Source organism: Aythya ferina, assembly GCF_964211825.1.
Source record: "Aythya ferina genome assembly, chromosome: 2".
NCBI classification, from domain to species: domain Eukaryota; kingdom Metazoa; phylum Chordata; class Aves; order Anseriformes; family Anatidae; genus Aythya; species Aythya ferina.
In genome coordinates, this window is record NC_140297.1 from 84,882,374 (window position 1) to 84,907,745 (window position 25,372).

General features: G+C 41.4%; 1 protein-coding gene across 5 annotated transcripts in view; it reads left to right on the forward strand.

Annotated features, from left to right (window-relative positions):
* Window positions 1-25,372, forward strand: part of CTNND2 (catenin delta 2) — a 642,859-nt gene that overhangs the window by 369,215 nt on the left and 248,272 nt on the right. For all 5 annotated transcript variants that reach the window (XM_084509612.1, XM_084509610.1, XM_084509611.1 and 2 more), the window contains 2 exons: window positions 600-732; window positions 20,839-21,033. In XM_084509612.1, coding sequence (XP_084365738.1) covers window positions 600-732; window positions 20,839-21,033 — 328 coding nt within the window. The remainder of the gene's footprint in view (window positions 1-599; window positions 733-20,838; window positions 21,034-25,372) is intronic.

The window sequence follows — 25,372 nt, forward strand, 5'->3', positions numbered from 1 at the left end:
CCTTCCCGCAGCAGTGCCCGGGGGGCCGCGGCGCCCAGCCGGGCGGCCCGGAGCCGCCGCCGCCGCTGCCGCTGCCGCCGCCGGCCGCCGCCGCCGCCCCTGCGGCTCGGGAGCCCTTCGCGCCCAGCCTCGGCAGCGCCTTCCACCTGCCCGAGCCCCAGCACGCCGCCGCCGCCGCCGCCCGGCTCCACGCCAGCAGCGCCACGCTGCCGCCGGCGCAGCGGGTGAGCTCCCCGTGGGCCCCGCGGGCCGGCGGCTCCCCCGGCTGGCCGCCGCGGGCCGGCCCCGCTGCCGCCTCCGCTGCCGCCGCCGCTGCCGCTGCTGCTGCCGCTGCCGCTGCCGCCGCCGCCGAGGGCGCCGCCTCCGGCTCGGCGCAGCGCCTCTCCTCCTCCTCCTCCTCCTCCTCCTCCCCGCGGCAGGCCCCCCGCCGCCCGGCCGAGCCCTCCGGCGCCACCGGCTCGCCCCTCGACGCCGCCACCGCCGCCGCCGCTGCCGCCGCCGCCTCCTCCTCCGCGGCCGCACCGCCGGCGGCCGCCGTCCGAGCGAGCTCCCCGCCCGCCGCCCGCTCTAACGTTTCCTCCTCCTCTCCTATCCACCAGTTAAGCTCCGCCATCGGCACTTACGCCACTCTGTCGCCCACCAAGCGGCTGGTTCACGCCGCCGACCCGTACGCCAAGCACTCCCAGGAGCTCTTCGCCACCGCCACCCTGCAGAGACCCGGCTCCCTCGCAGGTAAGCGGGGGGCTGGGGGCGAGCGGGGGGCACGGCCCCTTTCCCCTTTTTCCCCCTTTTTCCCTCTTTTTTCCCCCTTTTCCCCTTTCCTTCCCCTCCCCGGCAGCGCTCCGGGCTCCCCTGGCTGCCACCACCCTCACCCCCCCCCCCGGGCACGGGTGGCATTTTGGGGACCCCCAAAATGAAGCTGCCCTCCCCCCGGGTTTGCTGCCACCACGCCGCGGAGTTTGAGCAGCTCCTGCAAGTGAGGGACCCTCTGCTCAACTGAGCATCCTCCGGCGGTGGTGGTGCTGTGTTTTCTTTTTATTATTATTCTTTCTTGCCTTTTTTTTTTTTTTTTTTTTTTTTGGGTTCGCAAAATTTCCAGTTTCATTGCTATAGTAACAGCTGCTATGCTCGCATGTTCCCTTCCCCGACATAAATAGACCGGGAGATAAATAGGATGCGCTGAGGGGGTCGGCTGCGTTTCGCAGGCAGGTACACACACAACTTTCTTGCCGGAGTTAAAGCCTCTGCTCATCCCCTTTCGCCCATCCTTTCCCCTGCTCCAGCACTCACAGAGCTCCCCTCTCAGATGCCTAAAAATACAGGTTCGAGTGACTGATAACCAAGCACACTCTTAATTTATGTCATCCGAAGAGCTACTGATTTTTATTTTTTTTTCCTATTTAAAAGGTGTGGAGCATGGGTTGGAAAACTTTCTGTTTTTAAAATCTAACACTGCTTTCAAAGTTCAGGACGTGTAAAAGGACAGCAGCACTGGGCGATGCCGCGACACAGTTTGGTCGCTCCTCTTGTCAAATATTCATTAAGCCCTTCTCAAATGACCACGTGTTGTATTTAGCAGCTATGTTAGTATAACTTCTTCGCCCCGCAGTCACAGAGAAGAGACGCTGTTGACCACAGCTGTTAAGTGCTGCCTTTGTAGAATAAAGCGAAAATGCACGATTCCCAAAGACTTTATATTTTGGGGAGTTTTGCAACAGCATGCTATAACACAGTTGTCTGAGTCTCAATAGGCGTGGGGGGAGCTCTCAGTGTCAATGTCATGAAATGTAAACTTTGTACACCTGTGGGTATCTACCACCAGCATTCCCCTGATTCTCCTTATCTTTGTTCTAGGGTAGATGTCTTTGCTCATGGAGGTTTCTGGCAGGCACAGTCCCTGTTTCCTTCTTTTTTTTTTTTTTAGCAGTGGAATTGTGTTGTACTGTTGTTTGTTTTTTTTCTTTTGGAGGCATCTTTTGTAGCATTGCACTGTTAACCCTGCAATGTTATTTGGAGGAAAATGTGTTCATTAGGGCTTAGGGCCCATCGTAACCACCCCAAAGTGCTTCAGTGGCAGAGCAGCTGTTTGTTCAACACTGGACCCAAGTCACAACATGGGCTTGGACCGTTTTAGGCTGTTTGGCCAATAGTTGTCCTACCTGGGGTTTGCTACTTCAGTTAAGAAACTGGCATTGATTCTCTTAGGCTGCTTTCGAATAAAAGCTTTTGATAGACTTCTGCGTCTTGCATGACGTCGGTACTTCCCTCCCTGCCTCTTTTTAGGATCTATCGTGAGGAGTTGCTCATGACTGATGCGTAAGGGCTGGGTGAAAGAAAAGCTGATGGATGCATGCTTTTAGGAAAAGGCTGGTGTATTTTGCGGGGATCTTAATATGAGGGGGGAATAATGATTGACTATCTGAACTTGATACTAAGTTTGCAAAACGACGCTTTTCTGAGTGTTGTGCCATTTTGAACAGACATAGCGAGCTTCCGAGTTACTGTGTCCCCTAGGGATTTGTGTTTAGCATATGCAAAATCTCAGTGTCTTATTTTATAACAAATGGAAAATCCTACAACTGAAGAGTTGGGTGATAGACATGCAGAAATAGTGTTGCCACTTAAATAAATAAATATGTGGAAGCAGCACTGTGTTAGTAAATACTGTTGTGTTTGTTTTTTTTTTTTTTTTTTTTTCTTCCCACAGTGGTGACATGCCTTTCAAGTAGTCCTTGCAAGGATCTCTATCACATGACCCATTCTTTTGCAAAAGTTCCCCTATTGTGTACCCGCTGCCATTATTTTCCATTAACATTCTGTAGCATGTTCATTGTGGCCTGCCAACCATTCAAGCAGTTATACATCTGCTAACAGTGTTAAGTGCTTGACTAATCTTCTGGACTTTTACTGGATTCACTGAAGTCAATGGACTACTTAGAGTCTTAAAATTAATGTATGCTTTAGAGTGAGCCTGGATCAGATGTTACAGATACTACTAAGGCAATCTGCGTTCCTGTATCGTCTTTTTTTTTTTTCTTTTTTTTCTATAAGCAATTTTGCTTGGAACAGGTTTTGTATGTGAGCTGTGGGTATTGCATATTGTTGCAGGAGTTTTCCAATCATTGCATTAAAAGTCAAACCCCTTGAGAGTGAGAGCAAGCAACTGTATGTTGAAAGGCTAATGTTCAATAAGTGGGATTTTTCCTGCTTGTTCGCTACATCCCAAGATAGTTTTTCTTTGAGGGAGGAGGAGGAGGAGGAGGAGTGGAGAATGGTTGCCACATTGCACTGATTAATGGTTTGCCTACTGTGATTAATGCAAGCTTGCATTGGTATGTATGTGTCATTGCAGGGATGATGTTACTCAAAGAAATATATATTTTTGAATCCACAGGAAGAAAAAATAAATATTTGTAGTCATTACTGGGAATACAAATAATGCATTTGTTTTATTATTATTTTTTTTGCATGATGTTAGAAATTCCTACAGGAGCTGTCTGGTTCATGAATGCCTCTGTGTCTCAAGATGCTAACAAACAGGATGGTGTCAGTGCCAGGGCTGGGTGTCTAACAGAAAGACCTTCAGATATAACTAACATTTCTTAACGTTGTAGCTGAAAATGTTCAATACTAACACATATTGCCCAAAACTGAAACTGTGTAAGATCTAATTGAAGAGATGGCATCATGTATAATGATCGCCTATAAACTAGGTTATAAAACAACTTGAAATTATCAAAATGGCAACTTATAGACTGCATCTTGAATTTGAAGTGAGGCATGCAAAAGCATGCAGTGACTCAGTTTTAACCAAGTAACCTTAGAAACGTCCTCGGAAAGGGGTTTCAGTCGAGTTACACTCAAGCTGTTGCCACTGCCAAATGTGCACGTGTATGCATAACATGTGTGCGTGTGTACGTAGGGGTTCGTGGGACTGCACAGTCTCTGTGCTTATTCTTGGTCTAGCTGCTTCACTGCTCTGAACTGCAATTGCAGTTTTTGGCAGTAGCTTTCTGATCTGTGCTGCTGCAAAGCTTGTTCTGCTGACAGTTCACTCAGTGATACGGATCACACAGGGCAGACAGTGACAGAAACACAGGGAAACTTTCAATAGGCACAGCACTGCACAGGTGCTGGCTCCTCTGAAGCATCTCCTGCTCGAAAGAATCAGATGCACGATCCAAAGAGGATCCCTCTGAGGACCAGAGGGAGAGGAGGCAACGAAAGGGTGTTGCTGAGGTAGTTTGTGCCTCAGGTTATGTGGTGGGGGTTGCAGAGCTGCCCCTGCCTTTTCATCCATCTAAAGGAAGATGAAGGGCACATAAGACAGTGGAAAGTGATGTTAAGCATTGCTTTATTGCAAGTTGCCCTTAAAAACTAGAAGGAAAAAAAAAGTCTAAAGGCTACATCATACTCTCTCAACTGTACTGAAAAGTGAGGTTTAAGAAATGCGTATTGATGTGCATCATTTTGCATAGTGTTAGGTAGTCAGAACACTATGTGGCCGCTCTGTGTGTGATTATCACCTGTTACAAACAAGAACTGAAGCATGCCTTAGACACTCCTGATGCCACTTATTAAAACTTCAGTGCTCAGCCTCACGTTGGCAAGCAGAATCTTCTTTCAGGTCTCTGTAAAATCAGAAAGAGAAGTATGTCTGTCCTTTCTGAAGGGGGACTGTGTGCATGTGTTGTATTAGTATTACAGTAACACCGGTTTATAAAAATGTGGCATGGGTTAATATAAAAATATACTTATTTACTCTTTATAGCACAAAGAGTTTTAAGTTTATCAGGGTCTAAACTGGTTCCTTCTGCTCCTTCATCTGTCTTGTCTCACTCTTCTCCCTATTTGCTGGGAACCTTCCTTTGCCCTTTCTCCTTCTGTATGCTTTTCATTGCATGTGACATGTTGAACCTGCTTCCCGCTGAGATGTATGGCAGGACTGCTATTTAATGGTGAGTGTTGACAAGTTTTAGCGTTTTGGTGTGTAATCATAGGGGCACAGAACAGATCAGCTTATGTGACTGCGTATGGGATAACTGACATTACCACTAGCCTGGATTTAGATTTCCCTTCAATTGTGTGAAAATATCAAATCATCTCGATATCATTGGCTCATCGCCATCTTAACAGAAAAATATCTAGTCAAGTGTTACAAATTCTCCAGTAAATCACACAGTAAATCATGCATTTCTGTTAGAAGGGCTGAGTTACTGCTTGTGAGCATACGTGCAGCCATCCCATTCTTTCCTACCTCTACCTGGGGAACAAAAAACTCTTTTAGCAGAGTTAGTGTTAGAAGCAATGTTAGACCTAACACGAGTCAAAATCAGCCTCTTCAAGGGCTTTAAACTATGTGCAAGTATTATTTTCTTTTAGAGTGCGTCAAAAGCAAATTCCCACCAACGTTTGCAAATGCAGGCAAGACTTCACCACGTGCATCATCATTCAGCTTTTGAGCAGAGCATTCATTATAAATAGCAAAGGCGCAAGCAAAGCGTTAACCCCAAGAGCTAAGCCAAAGTGGATCTAAAACCCCACAATTAGAAGTTCCTTGTGCTTTAAAATCACTATCTTAGGTATGGGGCTGAGCTAGTAACAGTCTTCTGTGGACAAGTAAGGAAGGAAAATCTTTGTTTTTTTTTGTCTTTAAGTTAAACAATGAGACAGGCTATCAGTATGATTGATGATAACAAAAAGGACACTCACTTGTTTCCCTCAACTATTTTTCTTTTATTTTTACAGGATCTTGTATTTCTTTTATAGGGAGAACAAAATTGCTTCATTAATTCTAATCAAAATAGTTTTCTATTGATTTTTTTTTCCTAGGTTCTGTTTGTTTTTATTAGCTGGAAAATTCCTACATCTGCCTGTCAGAGCCTTTACACACGACAGCACTGTTAATGCCCTTTTGTTCTGGGACAGACAGCACAGTCCCAGGATTTTTTCCCCTCCTTTTATTCTTGTTTTGAGACTTTCTTTCAGACAAAAAAGCAAAACAGAAAGGTCTGAGGCATCCAGTAATATTCCAGATACTAACCAGAATCTTATAATTTGATAACCCTGTGATCTTGTTGGTTTTTTTCCTCATTGTAACCTGGAGGTTAGAAGTGCTGATGCTAGACTCTCAACCGATACAAATACACATCTCAGTGTTCACTTTGCTTGTCCTTTTCTTTGCCTCTAGTTCTACTTCCACCTTTTCCTTCAGTAGTAATTACGTTATCAATCGTTTCAATTAAAACATTTAGCGTAGTGCTCAAGTCCCCCTTGAACAAGGTACCTGAAATGGAGAGTCTTCAGCAATAAAGCAGAAGGTGTAAGGTGGATGTCTTGGAAATATGTTGTTATTGCCACAGTTTTTGTTCCTGTGTCTTTCAAATCTAGTTTGCATGTAATTAAGAAGAGGCATAATTGACAGAACCAAGTAAAGAGGCTCCATTTACGTGGGTATGTCTTTGAGCTAAAGAACTTGAGCTTTGACTTCCTGTGTGAGTAAACACTATGGATATGTCTAAACTTGCATCCTGGCCATAACCTGTCCCTGTGCTTCCTTTTCTTCATACGGTAAATCATTTGGCTGATCTTCCTGATGGTCTTTCAGAGGGATAAGAAAATAAATAAGTGTTTCAAAATAACAAGCCCTTAGGCAAAGAAAACCAGTGTACGGTGCTGTTGAAAGGAGATCCAACCGATAGGAAATTACAACAGGTTAACTGAACGTGGGAAACTGAGTGTCAGTGGCTGTTGCTGGATTTTTAGGTGAATGCAACATCAAAGATGCTTCAGATCAGCACTGAGGCCTTCACTGTTGCTTGTAAGCACACAGCCTGGCATGCAGTTTCTGACCTCTGGTCTTGAACTTTTGCAGTTCACCCACAATGCTGGATTCAAGTGCTGTTTGTACGCTTGCAAGCCACCTGCAGGAATTTCTTAAGCATCAGAGCAGAATTTCAACAGCCTGTGCTTGTTTACCTGCTGAAAAGAAGTACGGGAAGGACTTGGCAAAAAGCTAGCAGAGAAGAGTCTGTGTCTGTAGCAGAGAGCCGCTTCATCCAAGGATGTGGAATCCTTTTGTCATTTTTTCTTGGCTACTGAAATCCCACAAAACTATATTAAGCTGAAGAGCAGCGTTTTAGAAACCCACCTTTATGGAACTTTTGTTTAGCAGTATGAAAACTTGTTGCCGGTGTTGATGCTAATTCATAGAGCCTTTTCTTGCTTATGTTCATCTGTATTATTTTTAGGTTTGAGCTTACAGGAAACAATTGGGGTCTCAGGGACTGTGATGGGCCCAGACCTCAGAGTCTTGAGGCCAAGCTGGTGGGGCTGAGTCTTGCCTGAGCCTGTCTGTGACTACTGCTTTGTCCTGTGGGCCTGGATGGTGTCCCTGCATTGTTGGCTGCCTCTGTAGTTGTCAGGTATGCAATTTGGGCCCTTCCAAACGTCTTTGGCCTTAGGTTCATTTGCTGAGAGTAGAAAGGAGTCCTGTTAACGGGGATAGGGAGCATTAGGCAAGGGGAAGGTCTCCTTGAGCTCCAATTTCTGGTACTCAGGCTTTTGGGGTATCAGTGCAAATACTTGCTTGTGTTGTGTGGTGTAAATCGGAGTAAGTGTTGGTCTTGCTTGTGCACTGGCCCAAGGGAGCACAGGCATGAGCTGTAGCCTCCTCATGGTCTGAAATCCCATTGCGAGGCATTACACCATAGCCTGGAAATGTTCCTTGTCAAAGTTTCAATAAATAGTATCAGAAATTTTTATTTAGGTGTTGAGGGGAAGGGAAGACACACACACACACCTTCATCATTATTGTAGTGGAAAACTTTATCATTTCTGGTTATTGTAGTGCACAAATTGTCTGCAGTAGACAGAGTAGGTGAGATCTGGAAAGTCAGCTCAGATCTAGTTAGTAGGGTAACCACTCCTTTGCTGGGATATCTATCAGCTTTTGGTTATCCTCTGCACACACCAGCTTTAAAGCAGTGCAGGTGCTTGTAATCAAAAATTAAAGTGGTTAATTATGGTAGCAAGATTGCAGGCTGGGGAAATGAGGAAGGTTCCCTTCACTTAAGGGCAAAACCTGAGTGGGAATGTGTCTGTGTTTGCCGGTGCTGAGGTGCAAAGTGTTTGCAGGGCTTGTGGGGAGTATTGTGGCTGCCAGAAGCTGCACTGGGCCAAATTCTCCCTGTGGGAGATAAGAGGCAATTTTGCTGTAATAGTGAGGTCGAACTTGAGGATCACCTGGGTATGGACTTGGAGCAGACAGAATACTTTTTGTTTTTAATAGGAGTGGTATTAGAGAGGGCAGAGGGAGATTGTCTAATGATAATGAATACGTGGAACTGTGCATTATTGTAAGTGGGTAGAAGCAAAAGTCAGAATTTAATATGCTGAAATCAGGAGGACCAAGTGATGACTAATCTTACAATTATAAGGCAAGGCATATGAAACTGCCAGTTGGGTGACAGGGATTTTAATAATAAGTACATCAAGTAGCAACTTGTAGTATATAAGCGAAGAATAGAGAAGTGCCATATTTTAATATGAGTAGCTAGGAATCTCAGGCAACCCTCATTTATCTGAGAAAATTTTGCAGACCCTTTTTCATATTTTCTCTCTCTCACACACTGTAGGTCTATAACTTGCCTTGTGGCCCCTTTCCCTCCCCCTCCAGCCCAGGTGTGAGCCTGTTCCTTTTATCGGATAGCCAGCTGTGCTGCTCTCAGGCAGTAAAACCTTTTGATCATAGGACTAAAGCTATCCTTGGGCTTAAACAGTATTGCCTGGGAGGAAAGCAAGGGTGGAGGAGGCCTGGCCCTCTGATGCTGGGACAGTTTCCTATGACTGGAGAGCAAAAGGAATCCTTCTTGCAGGGGCCTTCCCTGAGCCCCCCAGTTCAGCAGGGACGCAGATATATTTGAGTTTGCTCACCAGAAGGTGCCAGAAGCTCTTCAAAGGCTTTGTATTGAAGCCCTAGGAGTGTGATTTGCAGTGGAGGGTGAGTTGGATCTTTTCTGATGTTTCTGGGAGGAAGGGCAAGCAGAGAAGGTGGAGGGAGACAGCCCTGCATGTGCTGGGAGCGCAGGAGAAAGGGGGGATGAAATAAAAGAACAATTACAGACCCACTAATCGCAGTGCTTTGTTATACATTACAACAAAAGCTGATTCAAAGGATAATACAAGAGAAGAAGGTGAATGGTTAACGGGGTAATTTGCGACGTGAGTTCACCAAAGCCAGATTGTGTTAGAATAACCTGCTTCCTGACCCGTTCTTAGATTATATCTGATGTGGTTCTGTTTCCTACCAGAACTGTGAGTACGAATTTTCTGTAGTGCCACTTGGGAAACACTTAGTTAAGCTGGAGAAGATGGATATTCTGGCAAGAATGGAGCTGGGCGAGGACCAGGTCAAAGGAGAAGTGCCAGTGTGTCATTTTGAAAATAAAACTAGTGGAAAGGAAACATGCTACTAATAACCTTCTGCAAGAAGAACTCTTTGGGCCACTTTAAAAATATTTTTTTCAATTTTTTTATCTTGGCACAAAACCCAGGAATATGCAAAGGAAAACTCTGGATAATGTGGTCTTATAAAGCATTTTCTGAACAAAGGAAGATAAATCCTGCGTAGAAAGATTTTCTCAGATTGGGAGGAAAAAACAGACCTGGAGTTGAGCTGATAGCACAACTAATAGCGGGTTACAAATCAGTGATCTTTGGCTGAAAAGATGAGTGGGAAAGACCTGGGTGACCTGCTTGTCTGCAATATGTCCTAGCCACCTATCTTAGAAACACAACAGAATATTTCATGGCCTTATCATGTAACAAGCAAAATTTGGAAGTGTTAAGTATGGTAAGGACTTTATCTGGGGAACCGTGTACAACTGTGAGCCTCTCTGTTCAAGAAAGACTCTTTCCAGACCTCTTCTCTTCTGAACTAATTTGTCTGAATGCTCAAGAAATTAAGAAGCCTGACTTTGTGCCTTTCCTTTTCTTAAGAACGGCTGTTAGCTTGTATAGCTGCAATTAGTAAGCAGAGGCTGTACATCAAGACTAATTAATCCTGGTAAGAATTAGTAATTTCATGAAGGATTTGCCAGCCTTTTTGCAAAGATCAGTCAAGGCCCTGCTGGCATTTGGGGAAGTAGCAGCTGACCAAAGAGGGTGTGGAGGCACAAAGTAGCACATTAGTGGCGTGTTTTTGCACAGCAGGCTTTGCTGGCAGGGCTTTGACTAACCAGCCGTGATGCGTTTGGTTTGTATTCACAATCTTTGTGGTAGCTAATGTTCTTCAGGTTTCCCTTGAAGAGTTGAAAGTGGTAGCCACGTTGAAAATAGAGTGGCTCTCGATTGCACTTTTTGATGATTGCACTTTTTTCTGGTTTCTGACCAAGCTTCAAAGCTTATTCATAAAAACTTGGTATTTCTTTCCGTCTGAAGTTGGAATTCTTGTCTGTGTAGCACCTTGAGCTGCATTTGACAAGAATCTGAAGCTAATGCTGAAAGTAACTGAACAGTCTCATTCAAAGTGGTCTAATTTGTGTCCTGCCTGGCTTAATGTCCCATCCTGAGTATCCAGGAATTACGATTTTAGCCTCAAATCTCTGCTTCTCTGAAGTGTATAATGCAAGTCGCTGCTTTTCCCCCTCTTGCAGTAAGATTCAGTCTGCTTTTGTAAAATTAGGCCAAACTTCATGCAAATGTCTTCATTTGCCAGTTGTACGATCAGAGAAGTATTGGTTTCACAGGTAAAGAAGGCGTCCATTTGATATGCAAACAGTGTTGATTTGCATTTATGAATAATCAGGAGCTAACTGCAGGACAGTTCAAAATCCCTCAACTGTCTGTCACCTTTGGACTACAGTGCATCTTGGCATTCAAATGAAACCACTGTTAAAGTCCTCCTTGAAGCTGAATCCCTCCAATGGTTTGTCATGAACTATTGTAACTACTGTGAACAACTTCCTTCTTACCTTGTCTGCCTTCTTTTTGCTGGTGACTTGTCAGCATTTGTCCCTTGCAGCATTTGTCATGGCCGTTTCCTCTTAGCTTGGCCTTGGAGTTACAGGACTCTTGTAGGTTACTCCTTTCTTTTCTGTGCTTTTAGGGAAAATCTGAATCTGTGAAATTAATGACACGCTGCAAAGTCTTTTTTACTGTTTTTTTGTTGGGAGGTGAGGGAAAGGGGGGAGTGTGTCCTTTTGTCTCTTTGTTTTGAGTAAGTTCCTGGGGAAAAACAACAACAAAAATGTAACCATCCATTTCATTTTTCGTTTGCTGATTATTTTGGAAGGGTTCACAAATGATATTTTTTTCTGAGTTCTTGGAAGTTTGATTATTAAATGCTTCCTAATATTGTTTAAATGCTCTAATAATAAGCATAATGGATTAAAAGATAAATTTGAACTGTGCAGCAATTACTCCAGTTTAAACTTTGCTCAAGTCTTTAAGCCCCTCATGGTCTCAGTATCAACACTATTCCTTTTCTTCATCACTACATTCAGCATTTCTTTTATTCAGAGAAAATCTGTTAGAATTGCTGTAGATTATAATGATTTTAATAATAGGAGATTACTTGTAAGTGTTCTAACAGAGGTCTTGATATATATGTAATGGGAACAACCTGAAAACAGCTTGAATAATACTATAACAATCTGTTGAACAAAAAGCTGTAATTGTAAAAGTGGATAATCAGTGGGCTAAACTTCTTAGAAGCGTAAGTAAAGAATGTAGTTAGACTGTATTCAAATTGATTATTTGTACATTTAATAAAACCTTCATGTTTTCACTCTTGTATTTTAAATGCCGTGAGTCTCACACAGATGATTGAAAACTTGATGAGTACGCAGTGTATTACAGAATACCCAGAGATTTTCTCTTTCTTGAATGAAGCATTGAAAGAAAGACAGAGATAATAGCCCCTTTTCCCCTGGAATGTCACAGATCTACACCTGGGGTCTTAGTGAATTAGCAAATGCCTGCTGAGGACGAGAAGGCTACTGGGAGGAGAAAGTGTTTAATATTCTATCAAAGGTGACTTTATTTAAAAGAACAAATGCTATCTGATGTTTTTTTCCATTCTCTTGGTGAAATGCAAGTTTGTGTACAAAGTGTTACAGATCAAAATCTCCAGAAGTTGATATTGCTCGCACATCTAATAATATGCAATCTCATTGTAAAAGGAATTACAAAAGATAAGTTGCAAACACTTTTTTTTTTTTTTTTTTTTTTTCTGTGAGCAACCCCCAAGTGTGGTGTCTTGGATTGCAGCTGCGTGTAGCAGAGTCTGGAACGTAATGCTTGCCAAGAACTATGTGCAATATTCAACAGAGAACAGTATTTTTTAGAAGATGCATGCATGGTTGGGATTCATTGGAACGGTTTCTTTGCATTTTCACTGTTATCAGGAAGACTACCTGCTGAAACTGAACAAGCGGAAGTGCCAGTATGATTAGATCAGAAATTCAGCAAAGGCCAATGGAGGAGTATTGTGTAGTTGGACAGAGTGGACGCTTCATTACCCCAGGGAGTTTTGTCTTCTGGTGTTACCCTTACCAAAGAGTTACACTGTGACATTTGCTTTTCAGAATCAGTCCTTTGCAAAGTGCATTCCTTAATCAGCACATTTTATATGCCAGTTGGAGTCTTCCCTGTCTAGTTTGGTCTAAGCTCTGGGTGTCCGTCCCACTCGGTGTGTGGCGGGGAGCCAGCGCAGAAGCAGGCTCCCTGGTTTTCCTTGGTGGAGGCAGTTTTTTAGCACATCACACTGGATGCTGGAAGTGGTCTCTCACCCTACAGAGGTCTGTGAGTTTGGGGGTGTGCAGCCTGCACTGCTGTTGCTGGGATATCCGTGTCTGCCTCCAGAGGCCTGGAGCCTCAGGGAGGAAGGCAGGCCTCGCCTGGGGGTTACAGGCTCACTGTTCCTCCCCTTGGTTTGCAAAAAAATATATATTAACTGTTGTTAAATATCCCACAGAGTGTTTATTTCTGAATATTTATTCTGCATCTTACCAAGTACGCTGAATGTATTGCCCCAGCACCAGCCTTATCATAGAGCTCATGGAGTGCTGCAAGCTTTTACAGTTAAAAATATGGAATTTGTAAATTTTTGTTTCTAGTTGGTGCAGAAGTCAAGCAAAACTTCACAGATCTCTTCTGACACAGAGGCTTGGTGTTGGTTTCTGGTTGTCGTGAGGCAGTGGTGAGCTCCCCAAGCAGCACAAGCCAGGCATCGCCCTAACGCTTCATGTTGAAAATGGGGTTCTGGCTGTGGAGTGCTGCCTATGCCAGTGCTTCTTTCCCCTTTCCTATGAATTTGGCCGGGCTGAGGGGGAAGGGAAGAGGCAGAGCTTAACAGAAGGGAGGGAAGAAGCACCCAATGTGATCATGCAGTTAATAATTTAAAGGGGAAAAAAAGTATATGATCCTTGTCTTTCACTTTCTGCCTTGATGAAGGCAAACTGTTGCTGTATGGTATTGGTTGGTCTGGGGGACTTTTTGTTTTCTGTTTTCTTCAGTGACAGTTCTCTGTATCAGAAATGAAATGGGAATTATCTCCCTGAACTTGTCTGTCACATTTAATCTGCTGTTTCTTTCTGGCTATCTTTGCCTCTTATCTCTTTGCTCCCAGTCACGCTACTTTTTTTTTTTTCTTTCCCACTAACAATTTATTTTTGATAAAATGTTTTAAGCAGGTGAATGCTTTTCAACAGAATGAGGACAGTGGCAGGAAAAAGAAAATGCTTGTGAGGAAACATACGTGTTTTTGTTTTCACCTAGATTTATAGTAGTGTAGAATTTAAAGCAAATTTATAGTTATTGGCTTTTTATATGGCTATTGATAACAATAACTTGGCAGCAAAAGCACATTGCATGACTAAAAAGTAAGCATTAAAAATTAAGAAAATATTTGTTTATCTGTTAAATGCACTTTAAAATGTAATTAGCTTCAACATTTAGTTTAAAAACTAGTTTAAGTGGGATAAAAATTATGCTGAGATTTCTTATAAGACATAGTAAACATATCACATTACTTTATAGCTTATTTTACTACACTTAAAAGTATATTTTTTTTTTCTTGCTACCTTTCTTTATTTTTAGCAGTGATGGGAAAAGCACTAACCCTAGGTCACGGACTGGTTTTGCGGTGTCCTTTAAGCAGCCAAAGACAATCTCTCTTGAGGAGACTTTCCTAAGACCCTTAATCTGGATAATGGACAAATTGTGTCTGGGAAATTCCAGGGTGTGAACCATGCTGCTGAATGCGACAATATCCTGGCAGTGAAACTGCTAATAGGTTTGGTGGTGCAAAGATAGTTTACAAGAAGCACCTCAGACCATTCATCATATTACAGTTTAATCTTTTAAATAGAAAGCATGAGGAAAAGCAGTCTAAGAGACCAAAAAGTGAAGCAAGTATGTCTTTCAATTTTCATGGCTTTTGTGTTTTAGCACATGAGAGATCATCACACAAAAAAATAGTATGAGCTGTGGATGCAAGAGTAACACATCCATGTTATTTGTGGACACCCAGTGTTTGACGTGAATTGAAAGGCATCATATGTAATCGATCAATTCAGTGATGGTATTATTTCCTTCTTTATTTATATGAATATGCCTGAGTCATGAACAGAGTCATGTAAGGAGAATGGAAGAAGAGCGTAAGGACAAATATTAGTTTACTTCTGAACTTCTGCTCGTTAATCTTTATTTCAACATTTGGGTAAAAAACAACCAAACAAAAACTTGAGACCCAAATCAACATATAGAGAATGTGTGCATAATACCTAACCAGATGAGAGAAAGCTAAACTCAAATTAAAAGGAGCTCGCTCCAGAGTCTATTTTGGTTCTGGTTAGCGCAGATTATTGGTATGCCGGGGGCACAAACCGATGCACCCAAGGTATGCATTAGCTGGTTCTGCCATATGGCCTGTCCTGTCTTACTGGTTAATGTAACCATCTGTCACATCCTGATGATTTGTATTCACTTTCAGCACTTGGGTTAGATTAGTTTTCTTCTGTACCTTGCTTTTCGTCACTCAGTACTGGCATAGACCTGGTTTCTGAGTGTATTTCTTGATGTAGATACAGTAACGTTTGTTGTAAGCTGTACTATCCTTTTCCGATGGTATAAGGAGAAGATGCATGTTATCAGACAAGTGCTCTGGAGAGGTTTTTACATATGTTTCTGGAGGAAAAAGGTCAGTGTTTATAGCAAAATTCCAGTTACAAATGTTTGATTTCTTTCCTCTCCTATCCCCTCAGTTCTCTCTAATTTTGCACCTGGCTTCACATCAGCTTCTTTACGCGTAACCTAGACCAGTTTAGTGTCTATAAAATAGGTCTTCTTACTTATGAGTTCAGAGCAGAAATCTCTGTTTATATCCTCTTTCTCACATGTTGCTTTTTCTGAATGAAGCCATACCTCACTTCACTTCTTTCTGTCTTCTGCAAAGCATGTGGCATGCCAAAGCCACAAAAAATGCTGCGCTTCTTCTCCTGTAGTTTCTGTGCCTGCAGTCTCATTTCTATCTCAAGGATGAGCTCGTTGCAATGTTACCGTTGTATGGGTGATTTTATTGTGTATTTTTTCACTTGTAATCTAAGAAAAACTCATTGCAAATTAAATGAGCGATGTTGTCATTACATTTGAAATGAAAAATCTATACAGGCAATTGTGGATGGTCAATCCTCTTTGTTAAGAAATCAAATCTCCTGAGTGCTTTGCCTTGTAGTGTGTTCAAAATCCGAGTTTGGTACTCAGAGCCTGAAGTAGCCAGAGGGAAAATGTGTTGAAATGAGTGGGGTTGTAACCATGTTAGATTAAGTGATGTAAACACGTTGCTGATAAGTGTTCTTTCTTGTAATATAATGGATATTGAGCTTCACCCTCAGCTCATATCTCATTAGTGATGTTCCTGGATTACATGTATAAGGAAAGTGCTTAACACTACCATTGAAGACTGTTTTGGCAGATTTGAAAATGAGGGGCTGAATATTTTATCTTGTCAAATCTGGATGGTTTTCTTCAGGTTGAGCTGGTTGCTTGCATATTTCATAATTCTAAAGAGCTCTGAAAGCCTGGTGAGGAGGGCAGTGCTGTGTGCTTCGCTCTTGGAGATGTTCAGAGTATCACGAATGCATAGGGCTCCAGCAAGGCAGGGTGACTCGTTGTGCAGGCTGTCACAAGTGGCACAAATAAAAACTGTTCAGGGTTTATTAATGCATATATACATGTCTGTGTATCCATTAATTTGAATAGTTTTAATGGCCCTAGCTTATTAAAATGAAAAATGCTGCTAGTTTGGTGGTTTACTGTATTGACCTAAACTGTCAGATTAACAGTGTCATTTAAATGTGTCTATTGTATTTATTTCCATGACGGCTTGCACAGACTCTGAATAAGCAATTAGGGATTATTTTGTGTATCTCTCTCACGTTACACTTACCTGATTATAATATTTTCTTTTAGTGGAAAGTGAGATTTTTGTCAAAAAAAGAAAAAAAAATCCTGGAAAACAACCATATCCCCATATTACTGAACAACATGGCAATCTTCATCTAGTAGGGGTATTTTTATTTATTTATTTATTTTTTTAAAGGATAAAGGGTGGAAATTCTCTTTGGTCCAGTAGATAGGATTGCACTTCTCCTAGCTTCTTTCTATTGCCACCCTTGGAAGAGAGCAAAACTTCTGGGAATGTGATATCTTCATTCAGTAAAACTTGTGGAAAACACTAGAGGCATCCCACTTAGTGTCAGTCTTATTTTGAAGACTTCAGAAAGCAGAGAAGACTCTTTTCCATTCTCATGGTTAATCAATTTCTGTTTAAAAAAAATATATATATATGTATGTATATACCCTGTTTTGTTTTTTTTAAGACTTGTCTGCTTTGTTTCTGTTTTATCTTGCAGCTTTTCTTAGAGCCATTGAGTCTTCTCCATACTTTCCGTTGTGATGGATCTCCCGCATTGCAATTAAATATTTCCTCAGTCTTTTTTTTTTTTTTTTTTCAGACGAAAGATTGGACTATTTAAGGAATTAATTGTGTTTTATGCAGCCCTCAAGTAATAGTTTTCTTCTTCTCAGTGCTTCTATTTTGTTTTTTAATCTTGAAGGGAGGAAGCTAAAACACTTCAGAACCATGATCATAAGAATTGTGTCTACTCTCGTGCTAAATGCCTCATCTGTAATTAAAAGCTTGCAGAACTGTAGATGTAATAATGAGTTGTCTTTGGACTTGTACATAGACCTGTTTTGAACTGGCTCAGTGCCTTGTACCCTCCCGAGGGCAAAATGGTGTTGCTGTTTGGGGTGGGCTGGCCAGGGAGGGCGATGATTCTTGTGCATCATCTGCAGAGGTGCATGTGGGCTCGGTGAACATCTCTGCTTTGGTTTCAAGAAACCCAGAGTGGTGGGGTGAAAGGATGGTGCCTGGTGAAAGGAGGGTTTGGGCAAGCGCAGTTTGGGGTGAGCAATGCCTTGCTGACAGCTTTAGGTTTCGGGAAGCAACTTCTGACTGCGATGAGCCTCCTTGGACATGAGAATGCTAATGGGCCTTGGTAATCCAGTGTTTATTACTTCCTTGTAGTATATTGATTTCTGCTTTCCTATTCTGACCTTGTTGCTTTTCTGGACCTCTGTGAGCTGTAGACTACACAAATGCAAGATGTTTTGAAGCAAACTGTGCAGATCCACTCATAGCTTCAGGCAGTAAAGGATGTAGCCGTTTGCTACTAACCCAGGTGCTGGCAGGAGGCACGTTATGCCTGTCCCTTTCTCAGTGGCATCAATTCTCCAAGTTCACGGTCTTGGTTTTGATCGATTATCCTAACCATCTTTCCAATGCCCTCCATAGTAGCAGCAGGACATGGCAGAGAGGGGCTGACTGTAGGTAGGATGCAGCTGTCTGAAATCCATCTCACACACACTTTTTTTCTTTAATACAAAAAAAAAAAACAAGTCTTCTGTTGATTTCAATTGTAATTGCACGTTAGCTTTTCAGAAAGTTATCTATGTGATCTTTATCAGGTTTGATACAGCACCAGCAACAGACACAACTGTCTCCTCTCTCCCTATGGTTGTTGGTTAGTCATTTTAATATTTAAATAAATGTGCAATAAAATCTGTTGCTCCTAAGTTTAGACTTGAATAAATTAATGTGTAAGAATTGACAGAGCAAGAGAAAAGGCATTTTAATTGAAAGCAGAACTAGCTATTCCGGCTTTAGAAATAGCAAGTTAATAGAAACGTTTAAAATGATTGTGGTGTTCTATCTTTTTATATATTGCTTTAAACAAAATTTAAGAACTTTTAAGGGTGCTAGTATCTTGTGTTTAAGTACTGATGTCTGATTATTTGGAAATTGTGTATTAAAATTGCTTAGTGAGCCCTGTAGAAAAGTATCAGTTTCTGCCTGAAACTAATTGTGTTCAAGGGACTTGTTTTAAAAAGTGCTTATTTACTTAGAGTAGTTTTATTTTACCATTCCCTGTGAATTAACAAACGTTTAACACAAAAATTACTCAAAGAAACGTGCACAGTAAGTCGTATCAACTTCGAAGCTGCTAAGCTGGATGTCTAAGGAACAATCTCCAAGTTTGTGCGACAAGATGAAGTGTATTACAGGACCGTTACTGAAACGGGTACAAAGAGAAGAATAGTGGTATGGCTCATGTTCTGATAGCCTTAATGTTGGAGATCTGAGTGTTTATGTTTCTGAAATGAAAGTATTTTAATTATCTGTTGAAATCTTTGTCTTCCTGAAATGTAATAGGGAGACTGTGCAAGTTACGTGGGTTTTCCTGTACTGTTTGTCCTTGTCTTGTTTGCTTGAACTGTAATGTGTTCTGGGCAAGAAGTGTCTCTGGTTATACATATGTTTACTGTTTAGTACAACGATGTTCTAGTCCTAGTAGTATGTGCAGTATGCAAATAAACTGCTGTGGTGGATTTTTAAATAGACCAGCATTTAGCAGTTGCAGATTTGGGACTGTCGGTGAGAGTATGGAAGAAGCTGAAATAAGCTCACCTCACCAGAGCTATAAACATAGCATAATGTGTGACAGCAAGTTAATATTTGGGTTATACTGCCACAAAAATCAATGGGAAAAAAATCTTTCAGTTTGCTGTAAGCAAGATTATAAGGAAACCTATTGCTTCAAAGAGATTTGTCCATTTAAAAATGGACAAAGTCGTACCTATAGAAGGAGGTATAATTATTCTGCAGCAAGCCTGGCTTGCTGATGCACTGTTGAACCTCTGAAATATTGCCCTCATTTTTTCCCTATATATTTTCCCTAAATACAGATTGAACCAAGTGCACAGTGAAAGCAGCTCATGCAAAAATTTGGGCGTTATGATAATTGGCTGTATTTTAGGGCACTCTGTGGGTTGCTAGACTTTGGCAGAGCTTTTCTGAGTATCGGTCACAAATGTGCAAGGGTTAAAGAACATTTGAAAATGTGGACCAGAGAGAATTTAATTCTTTAAGAATAATATCAACTTCCTGGATAATTGCAGTCGTTCTAGGTAAAATATGTTGTTCAGGTTCTTGGCAGGTTTTCCAGTAAGGGCAACAACAGAATTAGTTGCAGTAGCGTGCTAATGGCAACTCAGTCTGAAAAATGTTTGAAGGGAAAAATATGCAAATAAGATATTCCACTTAAAACATGCATCTATGTGGAAAACTTTGCAATAAATCCTGAATATGGCACATGCTGATTAGAGAGAAGGAAATAGAAGAAATTATTCTTTTCCTCCAGACAATTTATATTAAGGTTTAAATAATTTTGTGTGTCCTTCTCATTTCTATCCTGCGTTGACATCACTTTGCTTTGTGTTTTAGAAATATTTAGTGTTTATGTAATGAAACCGCTGTCAATGCAATGAATGTGGTAGAGACTTCCAGTAGGCATGCCTACATAACTTGTCTGTGAACAGCACAAGATGAGCTGGTAGAAGCCTGCATCCAGGATTTTAATCTCATAGGATTATCAGAAAGGGATGTGGTAGTTGTATCTCTAATTGCTTTTCTAAATATTTAAATAGCATGCTATACAAGTCTCTTTTTTAACGTCATGATAGAAAATACTATTTTTCAACTATTTCTAATAGTTGAAAAACAAAATATTTTAATTCAATTCCAGTCGATCTTGTTATTAGAGAGAGGGGGGAAAAAAAGGCATCATATCCTTGCAATATTTTTTCCATATGGTGTGTTTAGTTTATTCATCCTCAGAGGATTTAAGTTGTAGAGTCTTAGAAATACAATTGTTTTAAACAGTTGAGGACAGAATGCTGATAAGGCTCAACCATTTTATTGTACTTCCAGTGAATCAGCAAAAAGATCAGCCTTCATACAACTACATCAGCTCATTAGCTTTTATTTCATTTGTAGATATTGAGGTATGGACATAACACTCAAAGCTAGTTCCAACTCTTTCTCTTCTCCCCCATTCCTGATTCTTCTGTGGTTGCCTTTGGACTGAAACATTCATGGATTAGGAACAGCTCCTCCTGCCCATATAACTGTATAGGACTTTTTTAGCGGTCTTTCGTAATCCCTCTCTCTCTCTCCAATATCCATAGTTCCCTTGAAAAAAAATTAGGTTTTGGAGTAGATAACAGGCAGCTGGATGATGCGACTAAAGCAACCAGAGCTGCTGCTGCCATTGCACGCTGCTGCTTTGTATGTTGAAAACTTTTTTTTGGGGGGAAAAGGGAGTGGTGTTGTTTAATTGCTACCTTCAAGTAAAATTTTCATAAAGTCACATTCTGCATTTGCTACTTTTTTTTCCCCCTATCTCCTAAACATCTCTTAAATGTCTCTTGCAGCTGGGTCTCGGGCATCTTACAGCAGCCAGCACAGCCACCTTGGCTCCGAGTTAAGGGCACTACAGTCTCCAGAACATCATATAGATCCTATTTACGAAGACAGAGTTTATCAGAAGCCCCCTATGAGGAGTCTCAGCCAGAGTCAGGGGGACCCTCTGCAACCAGCACACACAGGCACATATCGCACTAGTACAGGTAGGTGAATGTAACTTGCATGATTGTCTTTTTATGAGTTCTGTCTTACTCTTTAGTACTATTTCTTCTCTTTCTGATGTGCTTAACAACATACATTGTGTGCATGCCAGTCAAACAAAATACTTTACGCAGATGCAGCTATCAGCAGAACCCTAAAGGTATACATGAAATGTAGAAATGCTTAATGCTGTTTTATGTATACAGTAGGTTAAGCTAATCTAGGGAGGGAGCTTACTTACAAGGAGAGTGTTTTTATTAATCTTGTGTACTTTATACAAGAGAAATCTGTCATCTCTGAAGAAAATGCTAGGATTTTATTTTTTTTTTTGCTTGCAAAGATACTCTGTGTGTTGTAAAGAGACTATGAAGTTCTTTCCTCATGAAACTGAAGGACTGTTTATTTGGATTTGAGATGAATAATATGTAAATGATCTTCTTCTCTCCTACAAAGGTACTCCTAGGTATAGGTACAGACACAAACTTGAACTATGTCACAGAGAAGAGCTGTTAGCATCACTTGATTTATCTGTAAATAGGAATGATTGTCCATGAAGTGCATTGGTGTACAAGTCCTCCTCACAGAATGTCCTCTCAACCAAGTGAAGTGCAGCTGTTTTGGAACCCGCAAATAGATCACAAATCAACAGGGATATTTCTGGTATTTAATGCACAAAATAATTAGAGTATATAAATTCAACAGCCAAAATAGCCTAAAACAGATGTGGAAAGAACTTGCCTTAGGAATTGCAAGTATTTCTGGTGTCTTATCTTTGCTGCATTGATCAAATAGGGAAGATTCTGTACATTTTCAAATTACTCTCGTTTTCAAGAAAAGGTTACATGTACTTTTTGAAGCAAGAGAGTTTATTTTCTTATAAAACTTAATTTTCTTTTTTAAAATCTTTCCTCCAAAGGAAAAGCTGGTAGTTTTGCATGGCTGAGATTTCTACTGCTTTATGAAAGTTTTGAGTGTTGAGTGTATAAGTGAAAATACTTAACTAAAAAAGATGTCACTCACAGAATTTAAATACCTGTAACAACTTCATACTTTTTGAAGAACACCACGTCCTTCCATTGGAAGAAACTAACATAGTGTATGTTTTGCATAGTCATTTTTGTATGTTTCTATGAAGAAAGGTGACTGTCCTTCCCGTGACTGGGATAAGACATCTGTCTAAATCACAGAGCAGCAGAGGCAGTGATAGTGAGTGAAGCAATGTTCATACTGAGCTTTGATCCTCACATTCCACATGTGACCTTCTATTTCTTATACTAAGCACGCTTTCCCAATCATGCCCTGAAGAGGGTTTCTTGTTTTGCTTGCAGAAGCCTGAAGTAACAGGCTGTCCTGTGGCTGTTATCTTCAGAGCACCTCCATAAGTAAGGAAACCCTATGAACATAAATCACAAATATAGGGAATGCAACTGGTACACAGGATGTTGTGGGTAATACGTGAAGATGGATTTTCAGAAGGAAAGGGGAAGAGTTGCACGAAGATGCTGATGTGGATAGCAGAAATGGGCCCTGTGAAGGTGATTTTCATTTTTGTTGTCTTTGGGATACAGACTTGAACATTACTCTTGGCTCATTCTGACAGACTGCTCCATCAGTCCAGCTCTGCATTGCACTGATCCTCCCTCACTTGTCCCCTCTGCCCCTATCATCAGGGCATCAAAGAAAGCTAGATACATGCCAAGCTATACGGTGTATTGCTTGGTGTAGATGGATGCTGTCAGTCTTTTTGCACAACCAGCTTGAAGAGCAGTCAATACTCAGAGGGAGTCTTGGGCTCCTTGTTGAGCTCTCAGTCTCCTGCCTCTACCACAAGTGCCTGTAGGAACATACTCCTTCTGCTTCATGCAGAAAAGAGAATGCAAAATTAGTTGAAAGACTTTGGACAATGTCTGATTTTTCTTCTCTTCAGCTGACATTACACATCAGAAATCAAAATTATGCTAATTATACTTGGAAGCCATCTACTTATGCTTCTTTTTTTTTTTTTTTTTTGAAAAGAGAGCTCCTACTGAATTTGAAGCTTTCACATTTCTGACTCAGAATGGAAATGCTTTTTTTTTTTTTTTTTTTTTTTTAAAAAAAAAAAAAAAAGACATCACCTCTCTTTTGTGAGCTCTGAAGTAGTTACTACATTCAGGAATGTTTACAGAACTAAGGATAAAGCCTTGATCAGTTTCTCATCCTCTAGGTGAAGCAACAATCAGTGAACAGAACTCTTAAGATTTCTCTGTGGGGTATATGAAATTCACTTTGTGCTATGTACTCACTGTATTTTTGCTTGTGTGTATACTTTTGTATTTTTCATGTATTTCACTAATGAATGAAATGCATAACCATAGTTCTGCAATAAAGGCTAAGTATTGAAGGAGGTATAATAATAATATAGTAATAATAATAAATAATAGGACCTTGCAGAACATCGTCTTTTCCAGCATAATTTCAGGTAGGGGCAGAATGACTTCTTCATCACTTTGAAGCTTAAATTATGACTGGGTGTGTTCCTGTCATGGTGTCTCAGCTAAAAATAATCCTTCAAATTTAACAGCAGTAGCTGCATAGGCTTCTTTGGTTCATAGCTTTTACTAAACAATCACTTTCGGTCTTCAAAGGGTAGTGACTTCTGTCTTATAAAATGTAAACAGCCTAAACTTCTGCACTAAAACTAGCAATAAATGTGAATTCTGGTTGTGAAACGTGAATCCACAAAAGATGTAATTGGAGGGACTACTCCAACATGTGAATATCAAAATAATTTACTTACTGAATAGGAACATAACTTGTATTTGCAACTCAGCCTAATAACACTAATAATTTATGTCAAGACAGGTATGTCACTTATTTTCCTTACAAATCTAAAGACCTTGCTTTACTCATTTAAACCATGAGCTAACAAGAAGTAGAGACAAGCTTATTTGATGGGATGCTTACATGAGCACCACTGGAATTTGAAGAGTGCTATTACTAATAGATAGATTTCCTTACAGTCAGAATGGGTCACAGAATAGGCATTCTTTTGCAAGTTTGCTTAGTTTGTCAAATCAGAAGTTAGGACAAGGGATTTAGTCCTATTTAACTCAATTATTGGAATTTAACTCAAGTTAAACATGAAACAAGTCTAAGCTTGTAAAATCATGCTGTCTTGCAAGTCTGGGGCTTCTGTAACTTCCTTGAAGAGAAAGCAATTTTCCTCAGGTTCTGGACTGTTGGTGTTGACCTACAGTACAGGAATGTGGCTATGACAGTGGTATATTTGTGAGGTCAGTTGCTGTCACCCTTTGGAAGCTGACAGCACTGTGCACGCTTATAGAGACACTTGCCTCTTTCATCAAGGGTCCAATGAAAACAAGCCTTCTTCTATAAAAGGGTGTGATTGCTGGATAAAATTATGAAAAGCTTTGGAAGAGAGGGGTTCCCAGTATACTGTGAGGGATTGGTTGTAATTGGGGGCATCTGTGCTTACTCCGGACCTTCCACAAATTGGGCTTGGAGCATTATCAGTTGAAAAAAGTGATTCTTGTTAAAAGCAAGGGAGGTACTGGTGAACTGTGGATGTGTAAGAGCTAAAAACTTGCACAGTGCTCAAGCTCTGAAGAGTGTTTCTTGGTTTTAGAGGCTATAGGTGAGTATCTTTGTCCTCAACCCCACTAAAGCAGGAAGGAAGGACCGACAATTACACTGGAGGAACGAACCTGTCCTCCTCAGCCCTGTGAAGGACATGCATCTCCCTGGTTCCCAGGAGCCTTGACACCCTTGAAGAAAGCTGAAGTACTGTCTCAGGGTGCACAGACTGTCTCTGCCCCTGGCCCCTGAGGGTCACTGTGGGGAATACCCAGTGGCCCAGCTCTCATCATGGGAAATCCAGCAGCTTTGAATGGTCCTGCAGTCAGCTGGTGTTAGTATTGAGTGCTGGGTGCTCAGACCAGAAGTACAGGTACCTCTCGAAAAAGACAGGGTGTGTAAGGCAGTTGGAGCACCAGTCTGTGCTTTTCAGGGAAGTGGGAGGAAATCGTGGGAGGAGAGAGTAGGCTCTGTGGTTGAACAGGTGCGGCATAGCTGAAGTTAAAAAGGGGACTGCAAAACAAAACATCTGTTGCAAATGAAGTCAAACAGTGGAAGGATAAGCAGTCAAAATTTGCATTGCCTTTGAAGAGTGGCTTGGCACAGGAAGTGAGGGATTTACCACGTGTGGTTTATCTGTCAGGGAGCGCGTGTGCGGCAGGGACACTCCTGCAGCACTTCTTGCTACTGCTTCTGAAGCTGCCTGTCCCTGTGTGCTCCGGCAGCTGCTAGGCTGCCCTACAGCTTCTCCTCTGGCCTCTTCTC